The sequence below is a fragment of the Cotesia typhae genome, unplaced genomic scaffold, assembly GCF_013202065.1.
Source record: "Cotesia typhae breed Kobodo isofemale line unplaced genomic scaffold, CoteBio_Ctyphae contig_37, whole genome shotgun sequence".
Taxonomy (NCBI): Eukaryota; Metazoa; Arthropoda; class Insecta; order Hymenoptera; family Braconidae; genus Cotesia; species Cotesia typhae.
Genome location: NW_027423745.1, coordinates 79,149 through 104,495, shown reverse-complemented (window position 1 = coordinate 104,495; position 25,347 = coordinate 79,149). Strand labels below are relative to the sequence as shown.

At 35.0% G+C, this 25,347-nt stretch overlaps 1 protein-coding gene across 1 annotated transcript in view; it reads left to right on the top strand.

Moving 5' to 3' along the window:
- LOC141526874 (neurexin 1-like) overlaps positions 1-25,347 on the top strand; it is a 703,605-nt gene that overhangs the window by 620,955 nt on the left and 57,303 nt on the right. Inside the window, exon 20 of the mRNA XM_074242012.1 lies at positions 25,008-25,161. Coding sequence (XP_074098113.1) covers positions 25,008-25,161 — 154 coding nt within the window. The remainder of the gene's footprint in view (positions 1-25,007; positions 25,162-25,347) is intronic.

Below are 25,347 nucleotides of genomic sequence, written 5' to 3'. Positions count from 1 at the left end.
AGCATCTTCAGGCTTGATTACAGCTTCATGTTCACTGAATGTGAAGAATCCAATACCATCAATCTGTTTAAGCAGCGTCTCCAGGAACTGATACTTTGGTTGGTTAAGAGACTTTGAGTAAAGATATATATTCTCAAACCTCAAACCGTTTGGATGTACAATAAGGGATAGTAGAGCGTTGGTCTTTCCACAGTTTGATGGTCCGCAAAACACTGTACGGATACTGTTGGGAAGTAAAGCACCGTGTCGTTTGAGTTTCGCACCGGTTCCTTGAACAATTTGATCAAAATTGATAACTGGCAACTGAGCTCTTGGTTTGCTATCCATGACTGCTGATTGTATTCTGAGCTCAAGAGGTATATATACCGGCTTATATAGATAAGCGAGTCAGTCTTTGATGTGACATGTCTGAGAGCAGACGTGGTGAAGGTTTATTCAACAACATAATCAATAAGCTTCCACTTGAACTTCACATACCAGGATATCAGTATGTGGTCCGGGAACAAAGTTAGCCAAAAGGTTAGCTCGAGGTGATCCAGGCATAAATCCTCTGGACGCTGCGTGTAAGGAACATGATATAGCTTACTCGAAAAATCGTGAAAATTTAGAAGCCCGTCACGAGGCTGATAAAATCCTTGCTGAGAAAGCGTGGCAACGATTTCAAGCAAGAGACGCTGCTATTGGTGAAAAAGCTGCTGCTTGGAGTGTGAATAAAATCATGAAGTTGAAAAGACGTTTCGGTATGGGTCTTAAAAAAGAAAAACCTATTACAAAGCGTAAGACAATTAAAAGAAAAACAATGAAGCGTAAGACAGTCAAAAGAAAGACAACCAAGAATAAGGATGTTGCTCTGAGACAGATTGTTGATGAAGCTAAAAAGTCCATGCAGTCTGGTGGAGATCCAGTTAAAACAGCTCTTGGAGGTGCCCGCAAAGCTGTCAAGAAAGTTGGTGGGAAGAAAAACGTTCGATTGCCTCGTATTTTACCAGTTCCATCAAAGATTGGTGGAGTACTTCCATTCTTGATTCCCCTGTTTGCAGGGTTATCAGCGGTTGGTGCTCTAACAGGTGGAGCTGCAGGTGTTGCAAAAGCTGTGAACGATGCCAGCGCAGCCAAAAATCAATTAGCTGAAAAGAAACGTCACAACTTGAAGATGGAGGAAATAGCTGTAGGTAGAGGATTATACCTCAAACCTTACCGCAGTGGTATGGGACTTTATCTGAAACAATACCCAGAAGGAGCTGGCTGCAAGAAGTCAAAAAACCAGTAGAGCTACCACATCGAGCACTGACTAACATCGACTTATTAAAATATGTCAAGCTGCTTAAAATTCCAAATTTTCGAGGAGTTTTTATGAGAAATGATTTACCAAAATCTGGACCAAAGACAAACGAATCAGCAATAATAAATTTAGATGATAAACTTGGACTTGGAACTCACTGGGTTGCATACAAGAAGAATCATAATCAAGTAATTTACTTTGACAGTTTTGGTAATCTACAACCCCCACAAGACTTGATGAAATATCTCGATGTAGGTAGCGTAAAGTACAATCATAAAAGATATCAAGACTTTGATACAATCATATGTGGACATTTGTGCTTAAAATTCCTGGCTGGACAACTATAAATTGAAGTGAGTCGGGACAACAAGCGTCAGTCATGGCAGAGTCATTCACCTTGACACTATCCGGAAACTCCTCCATACTGGAGGCAAATTATTTTCCGCCGATTGAGCTATCACCAACAAAAAATTATGTACTTGGACTCGTTAAGCTCCTGACATTTAATTCAATACCAAATATTGATGTTGGTGCTAATAAATTTTATGTGTCATCAAAAAGATCCAAAAGAAGTACAATCAAGAGATTTCAAGAAATAACTATACCAACAGGGAGTTATGAAATTAAAGATATTGAAACTTATATAAACAAGACATTACCTGAACTAAGTTTCACTTTAAAAGCAAACAACAATGAGTTGAGAAGTGAAATAAGATGTGATCAATATATAAATTTTGAGCCTGAAGATTCCATTGGATCATTACTTGGATTTACCAACCGCGTGCTTGAACCTAACACAGCACATAAATCTGATTTACCAGTCAAAATATTGATAATCAATGCTCTGAGAGTCGAGTGCAATATAACTACTGGATCGTACATCAATGGTGAGAAGAATCACACAATCCATGAATTTTTCCCGAGGGTTCCAGCAGGATATAAGATAGTGGAAGTGCCAACAAACATCATTTACCTACCAGTCGCCGTACGAGCAATACACAACTTGAGGCTCCGCATTGTTGATCAGGCCGGGAGAATAGCAAATTTCCGTGGCGAGACTATAACGATAAGACTGCATATAAAAAGTCTGTAATGGGTATCGTATATGAGACAAAGACTGGTAACGGGTATAAAAGGATTGCAGGATGTCCAAAGATTATCAGTCATCATCGAGCTCTGAAAGTGTTGACACGTCAAAACGCAGAGTTCCTAAAAAGTCTAGGACTAAAATTACGTGGAAAATTCACAAGATAAAAATAAATTTTTGTTGTCTAGCTTGTGTGATACCATGGCGGAAATCTTAGATATAAAAAAATCAATTATTTTCGATGAGTCTATTGCACACTGTGAAGCTCATTCACACTTACCATATGCATCATCAACATTCAACAACAGTGATGAAATCAGAATTGCTGTTCAACATCAAGATCTGTGCTTGCTCCCAAGTAAGAGCACATTACATTTTTATGGAAGAATGAGGAAAGCTGATGGTACTGCTGTAAGTGCTACTACGAAGATGGTCAACATGGCTGTTTGTCATATGTTTGAAGAGATACGTTATGAGCTCAATGGTGTAGAAATCGATAGATGTAAGAATGTTGGTATCACCAGTGTTATGAAAGGATACGCTTCTCTGAGTCCGGGACAACAAAATATTCTGGAAAATGCTGGTTGGATTGTTAATGAAGATGACAACAAGCTGACTGATAATAGCGGTTACTTTGATGTCTCAGTACCGCTGAGTTTCATTCTTGGATTTGCTGAAGATTATCAACGAATTATCGTGAATGCCAAGCATGAATTGATACTGATCAGATCAAATACTGATCAAAATGCTTATGTTGTTACCGTTGAGAATGAAAATGCTTCAATTACGATTCAAAAATTGAGTGGATTGTACCATACATAACAATGTCTGACAAGCAAAAAATTATGGTGCTGAATTACATAACCTCCGATCCAGCTATCCCAATCAGTTTCCGGACTTGGGAATTGTATGAGTATCCACTGCTACCAGCTACCAACAAGCATATTTGGGTAATCAAAACAACAAATCAGCTTGAGAAACCTCGTTTTGTCATCGTTGGATTCCGAACAGCAAGAAAGAATCAATCGAATCAAAACGCAAGCGAGTTTGATCACTGCAGCATAAGAGACATTAAGCTGTTCTTGAACTCTCAGAGTTATCCATATGGAAATTTGAACCTCAACATTGTGCATAATCAGTATGCCTTGATGTATGATATGTACACAAATTTTCAAAGTGCTTACTATGGGAAAGAAGCTGAACCGCTATTGGCTAAGAAAAATTTCTAAGTACAGCACCTCTGTATATAATTGACTGTTCCAAGCAGAACGAGTCAATCAAGTCTGGACCTGTGGATATACGTCTGGAGTTTGAATCGTCAGCACAGTTTCCAAATCAAACTGCTGCTTACTGCTTAATAATTCACGACCGAATAGTTGAGTACAATCCCATCAGCAGCACTGTGAGAAAACTTACTTAATGGTACAGTTTGACCCCAAGCCCACCATACAATACATGTATGTGTGGGACTTTGCATCCAGACAAGCGAGGAAAGGTCCATGGGAACAAGCAGCAAGAGACGGAGAACGATTTCGCCGACGAATACAAGAATTAAATAAAATTATTGATCCTATACTAATCTAAAAATTTATTGTGATTAAAAATAATCCATAAACTTAATGTAATTAAAAATAGCAAATAAAGAAAAAACTTTTTTGTAATTTTGCGTTTTTAACTATAAACCTTACTAGAATAAGTATAAAAAATTATTTAGTATAAAAGTTAAGTATAAAACAATTATTTAGAATAAAAGTTAAGTGCACATATCAAAACACAATTCTCTCACAATTTCTGTAATTGATTTCCCAGAGTGATTAATAAGCTTGAATTTATTATAATTGGCCCCAATGTAGTGTCGATTTAAAGTATTGCATAAGATTAAAAATTTCATTTTAAATATCATATCAGGATTGTTGAGATATTTCTGGTTGGTGGTAGCAGGGAAGAACGTTGAAAAGTGGTTTTCCAGATCGATTTCAACGTTGAGTCCATGATCTGTCATAACCGTTCCAATCCCAGTTAGCTTGTAAGTTTTTCCCACCTCAAGTTCACACATCCTCTTGAACATCAACGGGCTTGGAGTTTTATCTTCAACTTTGACACGCTTGAAAGTTGTTGATCTCTCAATTTAATGCATTGTATCAGTAACAGGATGTTTACGGTACGGTGCCATGATTGAGATTTCTTCAGCAGATTTCAAGTAGCAGATTCCAGCACGAGGTAGCAGATTTCAACAGCTGGTAGCAGGCTTCAGAAAACAGTTTCAGAACAGCAGATTTCAAAAGCTTGATATTTTCTAACACACAACACTATGGTACTTCACTCGTACTTCACTTCGATGAAGTATGCTCGCGTCGCGCTGCTTTTATAGCAAGGTAATGACGTCATCTATTGCGCAGTTGGAAAAATTCTAGAATAGTATGACTCATAATCTAAAAATAGAAACTGCGCAGTTATGATAGATGACGCACAAGAAGTTTAACATAACCTGAAATCATAAGTTAAATGGTGGGAAAGCATAAACATAACCTGTAAAATGAGTTAAATGGCGGGAAAGCATAAACATAACCTGTAAAAATGAGATGACGTCATCTACTACCCAACAGAAATAGAACAAAGAAAAACTGCACAGCTACGAGACCTTGAACCGGTTCAAACCTGTCTGATGACATCATCTACTACGCAGTTTAAAACTCTACGACGTAGTTTGAATAACCAATCAAATTATTAATTAACCAATAAGATTATCGAGTGGTGGGGGTAAAATCCAGAGATCGGGTTATAAAAAGGTTGAATTGATTGTAAGAGTCATCATTCAGTCACTCTTCGTTGTCAAGAGCAGTAAAAATGGAGATCATTCTAGACGTTCAAGGATTCAGAGGAGCTGATAATCGCTTCATTGTTAAGGAGTTGGCCTCAATAACAATTCAACATGATATTGTTAATATTGAAGAGTTGTCATACACACTATTTCAACCGCCATATCACTGGAAGGTGTTACCAGTCAACTATCAACGTCTGAATACCTGGCTGATCCGAAATTATCATGGAATCGGTTGGAATGCTGGAACAACTTCATATTACAAGCTAAAAGAAGTTCTCAATTATTTAACTTGTAATAAAAAAATTATTTATGTCAAAGGTATCGAGAAAAAGTTATGGGTTCAAAATTTAATTGATTGTAATAATAAAATTGTAATCGATCTCGATAATTTCAAATGTCCCTCTCTAAAAAGTATGAAAATTTGTAACAATCATTTTTGTAATTATCATGATCGTTTATCTGATTTATGTGCCTTGGAAAATGTAAAAAATTTAAAAGATTGGTTTGTAAGCACTCAATAAATCTAAAATAAATGAATTATAATTGTTATTATTATTTCATCCTAACACATTTAATTCAGAATAGAATTAATTATTGTTAGTTATTAAATTCAAATAATTTTCCAACACTACTACTGATATTAATACTTATCAACAGATGGCGTAATGGTTTTTGATTTTTTAATTATGATAATCAATAATCAGTTTTTGTTTTCTAAAATTTTATAATTAATATTTGTTTAAATTAAAAGTCATGCATTATTTTATATAACCATTTAAAAATAAAAACTGAGTATTGATTTTCAAAATATATAGAAGATTTTTGGATTTGACGATACAGAGCACATCAACCCCATATTAGTTTATCAAATAATACATAACTTTTAATTTAAATAAATATTAATAATATTAATAACAAAATATTATAAACTAATAATAATTATTTATCTTTTATTTAAATTAAAAGTCATGTATTATTCTATATATGTATATATAACTAGAAAATTTTTTTAATATTTATGATTTGACAGCTTTCACGCTCTAAGAATAAACTGATAGTAGATGGCTCTAGTACAAGAAGCGCGAAATTCAAACTATCATTATGATAAGTAACTTAAAAAATTATGATTAAGTATAACTTATTGAATTTGAATTATAAATATTAATCTTAAATTAAAAATGTGAGGAATTATAAATAAAAATAATGAATTATTTATATTGAAATCCAATATTTTATTGATTAAATAATTCCACTGGTCATTTTTACATCAAGACTAGAATTAATAAATTCAAATTTATTATATTTTCCACCATGGAAACGTAGAAAAAGGTAGTTTGAATCTATTAATTCATTCAAACTCTTCAGGAAGTTATCATCTTTTAAATGTTGAATAGTTCTAGATGGTAGATAAATGTTAAATTCATCGTTTAGATTGGCAACAATCCTAGTCCCATACTGAGTTGTAATAGCTTTGATACCATTAATCTTATATTCTCGATTAAACTCCAAATGAATCATTTTTTTAACAGGAAGAATCCGAGTAAGACAATTAACCTCATTTATCTTGGTAAAATCCATGATTGATAGCTGTAAAAATTTTTAATTAATTAAATGATTCTTCATTCAATTCATATTTTAATTAGACAGTAAATGAATACTTACAATTAGTAATACTGATAGGCAGAAGATGTATATCACCAATACTTCACTACTGTCTGTCGACAACTGGTACTTCACTGGAGACGTGTACTTCGTTTTTTATGAAGTACGCTCTCAGCGAGCTGCTTATATAGGCAGAAAATACTGCGTAGTTACCCCCACTCCTCTACCTCGAAACCGGTTTGATGACGTCATCTACTGCGCAGTAAGAAAATTCTAGAACAGAATGAGTCATCTACTGTGCAGTTAGAAAATTCTAGAACAGAATGAGTCATCTGGTTCGTGGAAATTTCCCCCACCCCTTTCACAAAACAAGTCTAAACCTGTCTGATGACGTCATCTACTACGCAGTTAGAAATAGAACAAAGAAAACTTCCCAGTTACGCGACCTTGAACAGGTTCAAACCTATCTGATGACGTCATCTACTACGCAGGAGAACAAAGAAAACTGCGTATGACCTTGAACAGGCTTAAACCTAAGGTTGACAAAAACCTCACCAGATGGTGTATCTTCTCGCATGTACTCGTCATACATGCAGTTTGAATATATAAACCTTTTCAGATTATGAACAATAAAATGCACCTGTGATCTAAGCAACTATAGTTGATGGTTAGATCACAGGTGCATTTTTTAACAAAATGGTGAATTCACAATTCAAAATGGCGGATAACAGCCACCAGATGGCGGAAATCAGATTCAAAATGGTGGATAGCAGCCATCAGATGGTAGATAGCAACCACCAGATGTCGGATAGCAGCCACCAGATGGCGGATTCAAATGACGGATTCACAATTCAAAATGGCAGATAAATTTTAAAAATGGCGGGAAAATGGCGGACAGTAAGATGGCGGCGGAATTCACCACCAGCGCCACCTGCAAAACCTCGACCATATCCTCAAACTGTCGGTAAAACAGGTCGCCCATACTCACAGATGATACCCGCCACGAACCTACAGTCGGTTATACAGATCCCTTAGTATGGACACGAACCCACAAATCTGTTTTACCGGCGGAGTCAGATCCCCCTGTATACCTACTATAATGTGTTGTAAAGTTTTAATAAAGTTTTAATAAAATTTAGTCATTTATGGACTTATTTTCATAAATTTTCATTGACGCAGAATATGCGAGCGTTACCAGAAGAAATTGAGTTTGTCAAATTTTTACTGAATGTTGGTAACGGAAATCTTAATAATATAAATGATGAAATTGTCCTTCCTGGTGAATACTTTACATCAAATAGTGACAATGTTGTAGAAAATATTTATGCTCGAATAATAAAAGGTAAGCGTTATGATGAACTCACAGCAGCTGTAATTCTTTCAGCTCGAAGTGTAGATGTTGATTACATCAATAATCAAGTAGTACATCTTTTAGAATCGTCAACGGAAAAAAATTACACTGCTATCGACAGTACAGAAAATTGTGATAACGGAAATATGGATGATGCAATTTTACCCGAATATCTGCACACATTAAATCCACCTAATTTCCCACCATATGAAATTATTTTACGACAATACTCAATCGTAATGTTGATAAGAAACTTGAATTTGAGCGAAGGACTTTGTAATGGTACAAGATTGATTCTTTTAGAATTAGGGACAAATGTCTTAAAATGTAAAATCCTAACAGGTGATAACGCTGGAAATATTGTATTTATAAACTGAATAACACTATATTGTGAATATATATATCCGTTCACTTTTAAAAGACGACAATTTCCTATAAAATTAGCTTTTTGCATGACTATTAATAAAGCTCAAGGTAAAACTTTTGACAAGATTGGAATAGATCTTGCTAAAGAGGTTTTCAATCATGGTCAACTCTATGTTGCTCTTTCGAGGGTCCGATCTTGGTCAAGTTTACAAGTGTATTTGTCTCCTGAGAACCGAGATAAGACTGTCAAAAACATCGTTTATAAAGAAATTTTCTCATAATTATAATGTATACCTGCTTCTGAAGTTTTTAATGTTATACACCAAAAAAGTTATGCAGAGTAATGTGTATATACGATTTTATGTAAATTATGCAATTTTGCAGGTCCAAAAATTGATACATATAAACATACTTTTACTATTGTTTACATATTCATATGTATAAAAATATGTACGAATGCGCACACAGATGTATACGCTCCATACACATACATATGTACAAGCATAAATCGAACATGCTTTCTCATACATAATTTGATACATATCACATTCATACATATATACACACATGCACACATGAAAACAAATAAACAAATGAGTCTTTATGCACTAATAGGAAATTTATTTCATTCTAAGTAAAGTTTCACTCAAAAAAACAATTTTTGATAAAATGTGTTACTCGAATCAAAAGAAAACTTTTTTCAAAACGATTTCCTTCGTTCAAGATTTTTTTCATAGGTCAAGTTGATTTTTTTCACACCAGTATATACACATACATACATACACACTTAAAATTATGCAAAATAAAAGTACGATGAATAAAAATAAACCTTCGAAGAATCTCCGAAATTCGAACAAAACAAATACTTGAAATTAATAATTATAAACAGAATTATTTATAGAGCATATAATAGCTAAATTATGACACCATGCTAAATTCGTTTTGTGTTTTAAGCCTCGCTGGTTTTTTGTTGATTATGTTTTTTTTTTGTTTTTAATCGAACATATAGCACATGTGCATCGTCATACATATATAAATACGGACATATAAATATATACACGTCAATACACATACGTACAAATACATATACATATACATATACACATTCTCATAGGTATAATGTGTATGATTAAAAATATTGATTGATAAATATTGAAAAAATTGGCACTATGTAAATTATTTATCTTTATATACATGATAATAGCTAAACTATGACACCATGCTAAATTCGTTTTATGTTTTAAGCCTCGCTGATTTTTTGTTGATTATGTATTTCTTTTGTTTTTAATCGAACATATAGCACATGTGCATCGTCATACATATATGAATACGGACATACAAATATATACACGTCAATACACATACGTACAAATACATATACATATTCTTATAAGTATATGATTAAAAATATTGATTGAAAAATATTGAAAAAATTGGCACTACGTAAATTATCTATCTTTATATACATGAAAAATAATTGAAATGAATAGAAATTATTGAAAAAAATTCAAATCATATAAAATTGAATGTTTTTCAATCAATATCTTTTATCAGGGAACAAATATAAATACGTTTGCACATGCATAAGAAAATTTATGCATCAATTTTTTCATCTATTTTATTCATATAAAGTGCGTACATACGTAGGACGTAACGATGTATATTTTGAGACTATTATGATTTTGAATTCCTTGTGTGATTTTGAAATTTTCGCGCCAAATTAACATGCGCAGATATTTATTCATGTTTCATCTACTTTTTTTTTGCATATTTATCGGTTGCTGCAGATGATTGTGATACTCAGTATCGAACTGAGCAATTACGTTATTGAAAGTTTAGATCCTATCCTATAATTTAGATAAAAAATATGAAAAAATATATGTCCGCAAACAAATATTTGTTATGTGATTGGTTATAAGTATATATTAATCATAATAAAGAATTTGTACTCGCGCGCTTGTGCGCGCAACGTATACTAGTATACGATATAACGCAGCTTGTCACGACGATAGCGTCACCAATTTACAACGGATCTTTACCAAACTCAACATACTTATTCTACAGATAGATACCGAAGTTAAGTTCGAAGATGAGCTTAATCGGTCAAGTAATTTAGAAATGCCAAGATTTCAAAATTTTCAAAATCATAAAAATTCATATTTCTTCACTTTCTGATAAAATGAAATCTACTTCCATTTCGGCTGCCGAATGGCTCTTTTTTAGTTACAGTCTGTTACTCTATAACAATAAATAATTTTCGTAAGCTTATGTTCGTGGCAGGTATTTGGAACCATGTCTACTAGTTTTGCTAAAAACAAGTTTTTAAATCAATTGTTCTGAACTGTCTTAATATTCTGATCGTCTTGTTGTCAAACAATCCTGTTGCCATGGAATTCGGATGGTTCTCTAATCTGCCTCGGTGTTTTATGCTCAGTCTCGTAATTTCTTCCTTGATGGTTGGAATACTCAGGTCTCTACTTATTATTGTGTTAAATACATACTTGAAGGCATTGATTATGTTCTTGATTGTCTTATTTTGGAATCTTTAGAGTATTTCTAGATTTGAGTTCCTAGCTAACCTCCATAGCTGTATACCATACTTCCAGATAAGTTTGAGGATAATTTTGTATATTAGTCATTCCATGTTAAATCGACAAATAGTTGGAGTCGACCCCTTTTGATTTAGACGAATTTTAGTTAGAAGTTTTCTTTTGTTATAAAACGAAGTTCTGTTATAAAAAAAAAAAATAAAAAACTAAAAAAAAAAATTTATATCGTACTTGAACCCAAATTTTCGCGGAAGAATTTCTAACCTAGTAAAAACAATTTTGCCTGGATACATATGATTTTATAGACTAATACATTTATAATAACTTATTTATGTGTATTGTTATGTCCGAAAAATAGAATCTTGGAATTCGGTAGCTGGACCATCGGAGGTTCGGATAACAGATGAATTTCCCTAACAATAGGATCGTTAGGTTTGTAATTCATAGGTTCGCGATAGTTAAAACCCCGAAAAGGGCCCCTTGGAATAGACAATCGATCTTGGAAATAATAATAATAACCTCCAATTACTATTACGAATCTGACGCGAATATAGATTCAGCCTTGGATTAGACATTTATCTTCATGTTCTTCCGCTGCTTGACTGCTTTCTTCCTCCTGCTGACTGGAGATCGAAGATTGAAGGTTCGCAACTTAGAAATGATGACACACTTCGATTCGGGTTTTTAGTTTGTAAATTCTGATTAGATGGCCCTATGGGCAGACACGTCTTAATTTACACTATTCACTTATTAACTATTAACAATATAAAATACAGATTAAAAGTTTATGAGTTCGTAACCGGAGTAACGACTCCGGCAAATAAAAGTTCGCTGTCTTAAGTTCACAAAAAAAAAAAATATATATATATATATATATAAATTGAGAGGGGACCAGGTTACTGGAAATGCGGGAATCTCGATTATCATAAAGACGAATCGGGGCTCGAAGAATCACTATCACAGAACTCGGAAATATCGTTAAGGAAATCGAAATGAATAGTTAGGGAAAAGATGAATAATTAATTTAATAATTGAAGTTCGCCTATATGTGTCGGGGTATAGGACTCACCCAGGCTTTAAGGCAGAACTGTTACCTTGTAAATAAGCTGTCGAATTATGGTGTTCGCGGTTTTTATCACCTCGGTCGCGATTCATAAGAGGGGCTAATAATTAAACAATTGGTTCTTTTGATGAGGTGACAATGCGCGGTAATATGTATTCTTCAGCCACGAATGAGTTGTCGCGCAGTCCGGGTTGTTGTTCCCTAAATATGCAAGCGCTGCACTTCTTGGCGGGAATGGGAGGCCCTGTAATATATACGGTATGCCGGATATAACAATATACTAGTGCTTTGTTTTTCAACTATTTTTTTTTTCCGGTGTCACCGTAAAATTTCATTGCAATTACCCAAAAAAAAAAAATTCCCTGAAAATTTGGGTCCTTGATATCAATATTAAGACCTCGACCAAGGCGTGTAAGGATTTCCAATTAAAAAACACAGAAAATCTGATCTTTTTGTCTTTAAATTTCTATAGCTCAGTGGCATTTTATAGCTTCATTCCGAACATGGGCAGATTTTTTAGTATTGAATGCTCTACAAAAGTGTTCATTGCAACTAAGCCGTCACTGAAACCGGCGAGAGAGTACAGAGCCACTAAGCTTCGTTTTTCCATGAAATTCGCGTTTTTTTGCATTTATCTTGTGAATGACATGAGCTACAGAGAAAATGTTGGCAACAAACTTGTAGAAAATTTAATTTTCTATAATCAAAGTCCCGAGCACAAAGTTGCTGAAATCAATATTATTTGTGATATTTAATGACAAAATTTCTGTAATTTTAAATTTTTATTGAAAATCTTTTTACTGTTCGGTCTTTAGAAAAAAAAATAAGATGAGAAAGTACTGATGGATATTACAAAAAAGATATGTTTTATGATTTGGAGCGATTAAAAATAAACAGTCACGGGTTGCAAGTAGCGGGTTACCACTCACTCAGAATTAATTTTGACGACATCGTATTTAACAACTATCAGCAACTATATTCAGATAATAAATAAGCGAAACTAATCAGACATTCCTTTTCCCAATAGCCCTAAATGTATCTTTTCAAACTAGCAAAAGGACATTCCTGTATCTGTAACCGCGATCAAGATAATACAAAAACAAAATTGAAAAGCTCGAATAATTGCGGAATTTAAAATTTGGATATCTCTTTGTTATGTCCAAGGGCGTTCATAGAGCAGTAGCGTAAACGGTGAAGGTTTGGACTAAAGATTTAGAAAATACGCAAAGAAAGCATTAATTCTGTTGTTTCAATTATTTATGTGGGACGTTTTCGACGTACGAACTCACCACGCCTTCGTTTGAGACTGACGGATTTTGAATGTAGATAGATGTACTTACTAATTGTTGGATTATTTCTTATCGCTCGATCCGTGATTCCAGGAGGTGCTGTTAGCGTCTCTTCTTTCATTGGGCCCTTGGTTGGTTCTTGCAGCAGGTGGAGTAGGATGAATTTCGGCTGCTTTTCTTAAGGGCTCCTTTTTTTATGAATGAGAATAGCTGAATTTTCTTCTAGTTTTTAGATTTATTTATAAACACTAAAACTTACACCTTCACAATAGTATTTTTAACGTAGGTTATATTAATGAATTTTAAGTAATCGAGCTAAGGTCCACCAGTCCCCCGTAGGATAAAGTGCGCAGATTTAGCTTTTAGAACCTTTAAATAAACTTAATGGCCGGATTCTCGCCTGAATGCAGAGCAAATTAGAACTTTGAGAATACGACTCTCTATGATATAATTGATTCAGTAATATGTGGCCTGCCGATTGAACCGTATCTGAACTAACAAAGACCAGGCGTTGGCTCGTGCTCACCTTTTCAAAACTTCGCGGTGCTAAACTTGCAGAAGTCCTCCCTAGTCAACCAGCAATCACGTAGTATATATTTTATTGTGGCTTTCGCGCATGGAGAAGTTTTCCATCTGCGCGGGCGATTTGAGTTTAAGGAAAAATTTTGGGGCGAACATAACACTCGAAAAAAAATTTTTTATTTTTTTTTCGTCGGCAGAACTTTGTTTCGTGACAACAGAAATCTTCTGACTAAAATTTGTCCAAATTAAAAGAGATCGATTTTAACTATTTTTCGATTTGACATGGAATGTAACCCATCTGTTTATTTCATTGTCTAGCAAAAGTTTTGATTTGTTACCAATTAGCAAATGTGATCGTCTTAACTTCAGTCCAATTCCTCCCTCTTCGTTTTTATATGTTTTGCCCGGGTTAGGTGTCTGTCAAGGTATAATCCAAGATTTAAACCTTGTTGGTAGCCAAGACAGGTTCACCATAAAGTATGACTTGAGAACAGTCACCTCTTCTGGTCGTGAAGGTGATTTCGACTGACTCAGCTGGGCTTGGTTTTAGTTTCCAGTAGTCGATCCATGAGTGTAACTATACGATCTCATTTTGTTCTTGTTTTGAGGCTATCGTAGGGTCAGTGTCTGCAGTTTTAGTTGCTGCATCGGCAGAAAAGTTAGCTGCAGTGGTGTGTTCGTCTACAGGTAGATCAGCCGTGAACAAAGTATACAGGAATCTTCCAATGACACTGCCGTGTGCTACTCAGCTTGTACCAGATGGGGTGTGGATTGGGCTTGTCCATGTCACACATAGAACTTTCGATTTGTAACAATACTTTTCCCCGTTGAAGATTCTAAACCGTAGGCGGAGATACCGACCGGGTAGAGTAAAGCACGCCGCCCTCAGAGAAAAGTCAATAGGCCCGAAGACCCACAGGCTAGATCAGGAACCCCGTTGCACGCCAGATAATTTTTAAAAAATTACCAAAAATATAAATCAACCAAGGGCCGCACCGAGCAATCAATCAGCGATCCGAATTGGCGGGAAAAAATGAGCCGTCAGAGCAGGTGGACAGAGACGCAAGTTTAATTGTTAAATAATAGATGTCACTTGTAATTTAGTAATACAGCCCCCTTTTAGCCGAATATTCCCTCTCAGTTGGAAAATGGAGGTAAATACAGGAGGTGCAGAAAGATTAAGCTATCGAGCACAAAGAAAGTATTAAAAAAAAAATTAAGAAATGAACATAAAATTGAAAGTGGAAAATTTGCTATTTCAAAGGGCTCAGAGGTTGCAAATTATTGAATTCCTACGAGGGCTATTCAACTTCCACTTACGATTAGCAAATTAAATTTTCATATGGGATTTCAAGTAGGATTTTCCTAACTTACGTACAACAATTTATTAAATAATTCGCTCAACAATTCCTTTGATAACTTTGCAAGACATTCGATGTAATAATCTAGTTAGTAATTCGTACAATAATTAGTATGATAGTCCGCTTAACGTCTCACATAATTATTTGCTTAATAATTACATTCTTAAACTCTCTAACTCATAACTCTTAAACGTTAATGCTGATCTCAAATATCGTTAATAATATAAACAATCACTTTTACCAAAATCATAAACAAAAATATTTCTTCTCCAATGATATAATGAGAATGATATAATTTCAATCAGTAATAATTTTCGTTTAGATAATATAAATAACAATTTGTGTTTAAATGATATAAATAATACTTTTGTTTAAATAATATAAACAACTAGGGATAACTGATCCAAAAATACATTGATTGCCGGAAGTAATAACAATTTTTTTACATTTTGATGTCTTTTTCTGTTTTACAATTCGATTAATTATCCAAGGGATGACTGTAAAGAATTGTTAGTGCTGAGCAGCATCTTTTTAGGTGGTGTTAACAATCAGAATGTACGATTTAAAGCACCTGGTGCTTATCATCATGCAAGATGGCATTCAAAAGATCTTTACTGTTTGAAAATATATTTATTTCGTAACCAGATCAGAGTATCAGCAGCAGAACTGGATTTTCTACGTAAAGTCTGTGTAGTTATAATATTATTTTACATTAAAATATGGTTCGGTGCACCAAATGCGGTGAGAGCACTGAATTTTGATTTAAAATTGATAAAAAATCTTATCGAATATTGGAAAATACATCCAGACATTGCAAATGCAGCACTGAAAAAACTATCTCGACATTTATAGTATTTGCAGGAACAATAAGCTTGCTTGGCTTTGTTCGACATTACGGTGTTGCGAAAAGAAAAAATGAAAATAGTTGGAAGAATAAACAGTAATAAAGTTTCTGAGAAATCTAATAAGCGTTTTTAAGTGCCTTATAACTTAATTTCTTCACTTGCTGACAACAATATCAGTGATTGTATGACTCTAAACTCAACGTTCATTTTTAAAAAGTTTGACTTTCCATATGAATTTTTAAATATTGAATAACACCCATGGGAATCAAATCCTGATAACCAAAAATGTCTTGGCACATTTGGAAACTCCAAGTAATAAATCATATCGCTAAAAAAGGAGTCGCCCTTACTCAGAAATTAAATGGAGTTTCAACTCATGATGAAGATAAAGGGCAGAAGCTTATTTAAAAATTACAAAATCATCGTTTGCAATACCCATGGTATACAAAAGTAATATGCTCAAAAAAATATCATAAAATGTTCAAATTGTGCTTACAGATGAGACATTTACTATCATTAAATTTTTTTTTATTTGTCACATTGTTGTAATTTATGGAAACTATCATTTAATAAATCGCTTTTTTTTTTTTTTCAATAATAATTTTACTTGGAATGTCATTTTTATTAACGACTATTCAATTTGATGGGAAATTTACAATTCACAATAGAACACTGATAGTTTAACAATGGAGCGAGTTCCAGCATGAAACCGCTTTTTAACGGATTTGCCTGAATTTTATTTTACTGGTTCGTTTGGTTAGTCTAGTTAATATTCTCTTACTTTTTTTGAGAACTTTGAATGTATGAGATGATTAAAAAAGGAAAAAAAAATCGGCAGAGATCACAAGAAATTTTTGGTAAAAAAAAAGAAAATTTGAAAAGATCCATTAAAAAATTTTTTTGTTTTTTTAGTGTCAGTTTCAACATGATCATCTATCCAATTTGTCAATTATTTGTAATTTGTAATATGAATAATTAATGATTTATATAACAATTCAAAGAGAAAGTTTTTTCTTCACAATTTAACTCAAAAATTCCAAACTGCTTCAACATAAAACCTTTCTATCTCGAATAGTATTATTCTTAACGATTTAGTGGTTAGATATTTTTTTGTGGTCGATTTAAATTCCTAGAAGTCTGTTATTTACATTTTTTCTAAATCTAGAGTTGTTTACGAGATAGTGAGAAGAAAACGCGAATATTAAGAAAAAATTAGCTTTAGTGGCCCGTACTACCCCGAAGGTGTAAGTTATGACTTCGCCGTAACAGAGACTTTTGTAGAGCCTTCAATTTTAAGGAATACCTGTCCAGGTCCTAGATAATTCTATTATATGCCGCTGAGTTATAAAATTCCAAAGAAAAGAAATCAATTTTAACGTGTATTTTAAGTGGGAAATCATTACACGCCTTGGTCGAGTACTTAATATTAACATTAAGGGCGCAAACTTTTAGTGAATTTTTTTTGGTACTTCCAACAAATTTTGACTGTGAGAACGGAAAAAAAAATAGTCCAAAAAAAAAGCACCATAATATCTAAATATTTTAATGGCTTTTTCTCGGCACTGGCGTCGACAGGGCCGGAGAGTTCCATCTAAATTAGGTTACCTGGTTCGTAATTTTGGTTGAGTGCCAGTAAACGACGTTCCACGGGTCGATGTCGATCGTCGTAAGGCGACGGTTCGATGACGAAGAAATTACATTTACTAAAGTAAACGACAACAGACAAATGTGAGATTGGTTTTTCGAAAAATAAATTGTTAGGAAAGCGCAATAACGTTCGTGAGGAAATTTTTATTCAACATTAAAATTAAAAAATAGTAAATAACTCGCAAAATACGATAAATTTCAAAATTAACAAAATCCAAACTGAATAAATAAAATAAATCAAATAATTGGTCGACGCTTTAATTCGCAGGAGACAAATAAAATTAACAAAAAAAAAAATAAAATCGGTGATCGATAAATTAATTTGAAAAAAAAAATATCAAAATACTTAATCGACAATTTAGTTCCCACGAACTTACAAAAAAAAATCAAAATACGTGGTCGAGAAATTAGTGCGCAAAAAAATTAACAAAAATGACATTAGAAAAATTTCAAATAAGAAATCGAATCTATGTCCAGCAGAATAATCGCAACAAAAAAAATTAAGTCAGAAGTTAATCCTTAACAAAATAACAATGTAACTATTAATATTAGAAATGATAAAAAAAAATTATAACATCCACGATTGATTTGTTATGTCCAAGGGCGTTTTTTTAGAGCGGTAGCGTAAACGGTGGAGGTTTGGACTAACAGTTTAAAGAATACGCAACGGAGGTTTTAATTCCGTTGTTTTAATTATTTATGTGGGACGTTTTCGAGATACGAACTTACCACGCCTTCGTTTGAGACCGACGGATTTTTATGAGAGTAGATGTACTTACTGTTACAGGAACTTTATTGATGATCAGATCCGTAGTTTAAGGGCAGCTGTTAGCGCCTGTTCCTTGATTGGGCCCTTTGGTTGGTTCTCGCAGCGGATGGAGTAGGATGGATTTGGGCTGCTTATATTACGGGCTTCTTATTTTACGAAATTAACGAACTCGAATGGAATTTCACTTCTTTTTAAGATTTATTTTAATAAACACCTAAACTTTTACACTTTCACAAATTTTATTTAATCGAAATTATATTAATGAATTTTATTTATTTGAGCTAACGTCCTCCAGTCCCCCGTAGGGTAAAGTGCGCAAATTTAGCTTTTTGAGATGTTTTATTTAAACTTAATGCCCGGATTCTCGTCTAAGTGCAGGGCAAATTAGAACTTTGAGATTCCGGTTCTCTAGATTTTTAAAACTAATAATTAATACGTGGCCTGCTGGTTGAACCGAATCTGAACTCGTCTTAAGTGCAGTGCAAATTAAGATGAGTGACTTTTACAAGGTACGGGTCCGTCAAGTAAACGCGGAAGTCGAATTACTTGCTCAAAGACTAATACGTGGCCTGCCGGTTGAACCAAGTCTGAACTCGTCTTAAGTGCAGCGCAAATTAAGATGAGGGACTTTTACAAGGCACGGGTCCGTCAATTAAACGCGGAAGTCGAATTAATCGCTCAAAGACAAGGCGTTGGCTGTTGATCGCCTTTTTAAATACTCGCGGTGCTGAGATTGCAGAAGTCCCCGCTAGTCAACCAGCAGTCGCGTAGCTTATATTTTATTGTGGCTTTCGCGCATGGAGAAGTCTTCCATCTGCGCGGGTGATTTAAATTTAAAGAAAAAAAAATTTTGGGGTGGACATAACAGATTGATCTAAACAAAAAAATTGATTCAAAAATTAATTATTAAAAAAATCAATAATAAATTTATATTCGATAATCAATTTCAACAAATTGTAAATCACGAATCACAACCGATAATTAGTGGTTTAAAAAAAAAATTATTGCTCCCAGCAAATAATTATGATATAATTTCAAAGAAAATTAGTGATCTTAATTGATAATATCCATTGGTCATCATTTACCGCTCGCAGTCAAAATTCGTCAATTCCGCGGCGGATAACTGGTGAGCGGTAACTGATGCCGCTAACGGCACGGCAATCGGTTCATTCATTCAAAAGTTATTGCGGTTTAAAAATTAAAAAAATAGTGATTATTAAATGCCTGTCAAACTTTTGAGCTCCTGTACTTTAACGGAAAAGGCTCAAATGCCGTAAGAGATTTCGAACTATTCGGTGGAATAGTAAAAAATAAGTTACCGAGTATTTCGGCCAATAACCAAGGCTTCTTCGCTCGCCGTATAGCCCAAAAACTATATGTGCGAGCCAAAAGATTAATCGAACACGTCGAATTAGCTTCCGTAGAGGATATCCTATCAGTCCTAGCCTGAAAACTAAAAAGGGGTGACCCATATATTGCCTGGCAGAAAAGTTTAGCAGCTGCGGTCCCTAAAGACTCAGAAAATATCGAAGACTTTTACTATCGGTTAAGCGAGATGGTTCGTCGTATTGAACTCAATGCTCCTGAAGATGACAGACCTGTGGTAAAACGGACATTTGAAAAAACTGCAGCTACCATATTTTACGAATACTGGCCAGACTTTTTAAGATGCCTATGCAAAATAAGGAGATCCGAAACCCTAGACGATATGTACAAGGCCATGGAAAATGACGCATACAGAAGACCTGAACGTAGACGATCTATGAGAGACGACGGACTTACACCAGGCGAATCTCCACCAGGCCCTCGGTAGAATTTTACAGACGATTCAGACAAAACGGTCACAGACATTACCCGCAAATGCCGAGACCTTCTCGACATTACGATAATCGAGGTAATTATCGCGAACTACCTCGCACTCTAACGTACCAAAAATATGGTCAAACTCCCAAGACAAATGTCTCTAGGCTGCAATTTTCTACGGACTATTATGAAGACCCCTTTCGCGACATGTACGAAGACAACTACTACACAGCGAATTATCGACCGGAACAGCAACTGATAGGTTCTACCTTCGCGTTCGGAACCGAACGAACCCCTCAATTTATGCCTAAAACTCAAAATTACTACCAACCGCGAAACTTTCAATATTATAATCAAAACCGTTATCACTCGAAGGTATTAGCTTCAACTAAAAAGCCGGTACACTTCGAAGAAGACGAGAACTCGGAAGAGGCTGAATTACAGCATGAAACAGACCCTACGATAATCTGTAACTGTCCGTTTTGACCAAAGGGAGAACGTCGAGACACGTACGATCTTATAAACGGGTCGGGCGCTCGTCAACCGAAGGCAATGGCAAGTATGCCCGTCCAGTCTCTGCCTACTTCAACGAGGGGTCCCAACACCTACCAACAGGATCAAAGAATCAAATATCGGGGTTTTCCGAATCAATCCGATCAATCCTACACAACCCCCAGAAATAAATCCTAAAATATCAAGCGACTATAACAGCGCCAATACCCCTCCCGAGATCAGGACAACCACCAAATCCGATCAACATGACGTCACCACCGGGACCAATAAACTAACAACTGATGACTGCAGCAGAGCTCCGAGCATAATCAAAGACGAACTAAAATGTTCGACCCACAGGAAGAGACCCCACAGTCCATCAACGAAGTCATGCACTTCAAAACGGGGGAGTAAACGCCCTCCTCGACACCGGTTCCCACCTTAACCTGCTCTGCATCGTCGAATTACGCGACGAAGCCTTTTGTAACATCGAAAACACGGGAGTAGTAGGAGGTATTGCTACAAGCTCAATACTCATAGCAGGTTCGATAAACCTTAAAATATTTGGAGTCAAAATCATGTTTCACCTCGTACCAGAACTACCTGGCGGTTATGGAGCTATTCTCGGAAATGAATTTTTCGTTCGAGAACGCGTAACCATCTCGTTTGACTGGAACACCTTAGTAACAAAAAATAAGCCTATTCAACCAATTCCGATAATTAACCCACGAAAGTTCCCAGAGCAAAAGGTCCTCGCTTTAGGATCTGGGCCGAAAATTTATCTACCGTGTAACCTACTCTTAGGCAAATATCAGCGATTCTTCATCGATACCGAGGGGGATATATGCCTCATCAATGCATCCGCTTTAAAACCCGCTCTCGGAGGAGAGCGTGGTGTCAATAGTTTCTTGGGTATTGCTTGTGTTGTCCTTCCACCGATAACATTCGAAGGACGTGTGTTCGGCGTTGTCAATTTTGTCTGGGCCATATTTGCGTGTTGTCGTCTAGTGCAGTCCCATTATAAGAAAAATAGGCGTTGAACTGTGCGTGTTCTGTCAATAACTGGGTATAAAAGAAGTCCGTATCCCTGTGCCTCCGAAAAAGCCGGACGTTGATGTTTGGGATCTGCGCGCTGTCCATCTGCCCGTCTCTTCTCAGGTCCATCAGTCTTGCCACTCTTGATGAGTTACCGTTTTTATTCTCGTTCTTGCCTTCTTCCTGTTTCCGCCACTGGTTTTATCGTCGTAGACTTTTGCTTTCTCGAACGCTAGTAGATTGATGGGCGTAGCTCCCGCAATGACTAATACAGCTGCTTCGAAAACCGTGCGGTAGGTGCTCGCGACCCTGATAGCGCCACGCCGCTGCACTGCGGCCATTTTTCGCCAGTACGTCTTCTGATTAAACATGCGTGCCCACATTTTCGCTTCGTAAGCAGTATCGAATTAACTGCTTCTAGAAGAACTCGTTTCTTTTTGGTTTGTAGTCCCATTGTGTTGGCTATGATCCTTGATAGGCTAGATACCGCTATGCTGGCTTTTATACATGCACCATCGAGATATTCGCGGAAAGATGTAATTCCACAAAAGTAATAATATAGCACTGTTACACAATGTTTTGACTTGAAGTCACGAAGATTTGAAAAAAATATCTATGATTCCCAAAGTTATAGCTGTTTGTGTTGACACAGTTTCAAGAAAGGTTCTTGCAGTGACTATCATAAGTCTTCAAAGATTCATCTAAAATCAATCGGATCAGAAAAATTAGTTTAATTAATAGATAATCTTGCGGCTGATCGAAGCATTTTTTTTCTAAATTTCGGCTTATTAAGACCAATGAACTGTTAATTTTTTTCCAACGTTCTATAAAAAAATTTCCGGAGTCCGCCATTCTGTTAATCTTAAGAAATCTCAAAAACCCGGTATTTCGAATAACTTTGAGTAATGGTCAGCTTTTAGATCAAGAAAACTGCATCGATCGCCGTCAACAACGTGGAAATCCGTGGATTGGTTCGCGAGATATCGTCTACGGAATATTTGGAATCAAGTGTTGTTTTTTTAACACCACTCCGACATTTCGTATCGGATCACTTTTGATTTAAGACTGTAACTAATGGAGCTTAAGAAACCGTGTCGATTACCGCCAAGCCAGTTGAAATCAGTTGATTCGTTCGATAGATATAATGAACAAAAAAAAAATTAGAAAAACCGTTCTTTTAGAGTTGCTCCCAAATTTCTAGTTTGATCAATCTAAACATAAAGATTCTTCATAAGGTTTTAAAAACTGCTTCATATTTCATCAACTGCGTGAAAATCAATTGATTCATTCAAGAATAATGCGTTTTTAAAATTTAATAAATCGTGTTTCATGGAACGTCTATCGAAAAGTTTAAAAACATCATGAGTGCAACTTTAAGCGCCTAGGTATAGAATTAGCGGAAAGTTGCAGGGATGGCCTTCAAGGTCAACCGCTTTTCTAACTTTTTTTTATTGATTATTGAATCTACTTCCATTTCAGCTGGTCTATGGCGTTTTATAACTTCTCGCTAAGAAAATCGAAGATTTTCGAAAATTGGGAAGTTATTGTTTTCACCTCGTTTTGCAAAAACCAAGTTTTTATCAGAGCTCGACGTTGAAAGGTCACAGGAAGCCATTTCGAGGGTTCCTGAAAGAGTGTCACTATGTCCGTGTATGTCCGTGTATGTCCGCGCGCCCGCGTGTGTGTGTGTGTGTGTGTGTGTGTGAAAGTATGTGAATCGCTTATTACTTTTGAAAGATTGAATCGATCAAAATCTACCGAACGGCGTTCTAATGATTTTCCTTAAACTTAGAGTTCCTATGAATTTAAATCGATTCGGACAATTAGATTTTGAGAAATCTCAAAAAAAAAATCCTTTTGCAATGTTGTTTTTTTGGAATAACTTTCTAACGGCTCCATCAATCAACTCAAAAAACTACTCTGCCCTTGAGCTTGAAAAAGCGCGTCGATTGTCACTAATCTAGTCGACATCTGTAGAATCATTCGAGAGACATCATGATCGATAGAAAACCGAAAAAAAGGTTTTTTCCACATAACTTTGACATTTTTTTAAAGATCGTTCTAAATATAATATTATCATAATCAGAACTCAAGAAATTGCGTCGATTGCCACCAAGAACCTGAAAATCGGTGAATTGGTTCGAGAGATATTGTCGACGAAACATTTAAAAACAGGTGTTTTTTTCCATAAATCTGACATTTTTAGGAAGATTTTTTAAACGGCTATACCGATCAATTACAAAACCTAATCAGGTTTCAACAATACGAACAGGTCGACAGCCACCAAGCTAGTCAAAATCTGTCGATTTGTTCGAATGATATCGTGAACGAAAGAAAGCCGAAAAAACCGTTTTTGTTTTCTTACACCGAAATTCCTAGCTTGATCAATTAAAACTTGAGGATTCTTTATATGACTGTGAAAACTGCATCAAGTGTTACATTCCGCGTGCAAATCAATTGATTTATTTAAAAGTTATTGTGGTTTGAAAATTCAAAATATGATGTACTATGAAACTTCTATCAGATTTTTGAGCTCAAAGAGCCTAAAAACATCATTCGTAAAGTTTTAGGGGCTTAGGTATGGAGTTAGCGGGAATTGACAGGAATTGCCTGGAGGGTCGACCATTTTCCTAATTATATAAAATTTTGTTTTGTTTGTGAACAATGATGTATATGAGTCTTCGCTGTCAAATATGTTTTCCGAATTTGTCAAGTTTCGTCACTAAGTTATTAATGAATTTATTAGAATCTGAGGTGAATTTCATAATCGTACATTAATCTGTAGGTGTCAACATTTTCGGTTGACTTTAATGTATATTCGATTTATTAAACGATTCACGTAGATGAGTACACAATTCGATTAAATAATCTTATATTTCTCCTTTATTTCGACATCTTTTGCAAGTTTTGAAGTGGATCAACTCCGATAGATTAGTAAAAACTAATTGATTAACCAAATTTTTATTAATTGGACAACATTCAACATTCCAATAAAGATCCCGTACGATAACTATTTCCCGATTGTCATTTTCAAGTCATACATTGCGGATTATATTCGCCAATAATTATTCAACACGTTGAAGATGATAACTATTTATTAGAATCGTAATTTTCTTGCAGACATGGCTTCAACTATTCCTACGTCCCAAGAAGAAGGTTTCAGTACTCAAAATGACTCACTAACTACTACGGAGGAAACGATGCCAAAATATACGATGACATCATCTTTCTATATTAATGGATCAACGACTGAAATGAACGTGATAGACTACAGGTAATCATTCAAATTACGTATTATTGTAGACATTGTGGCATATAAAGATTTAAGCAAATCTAATTTGAAATGTAATTGCAAACTTTAGCATTGAATTGAAATATACGTATAATTAAATACGCCATTCATCTCATCCCAAAATGTTGAAAAGATTCACCATTTCCTTACTGAGATATTAAATTTCAA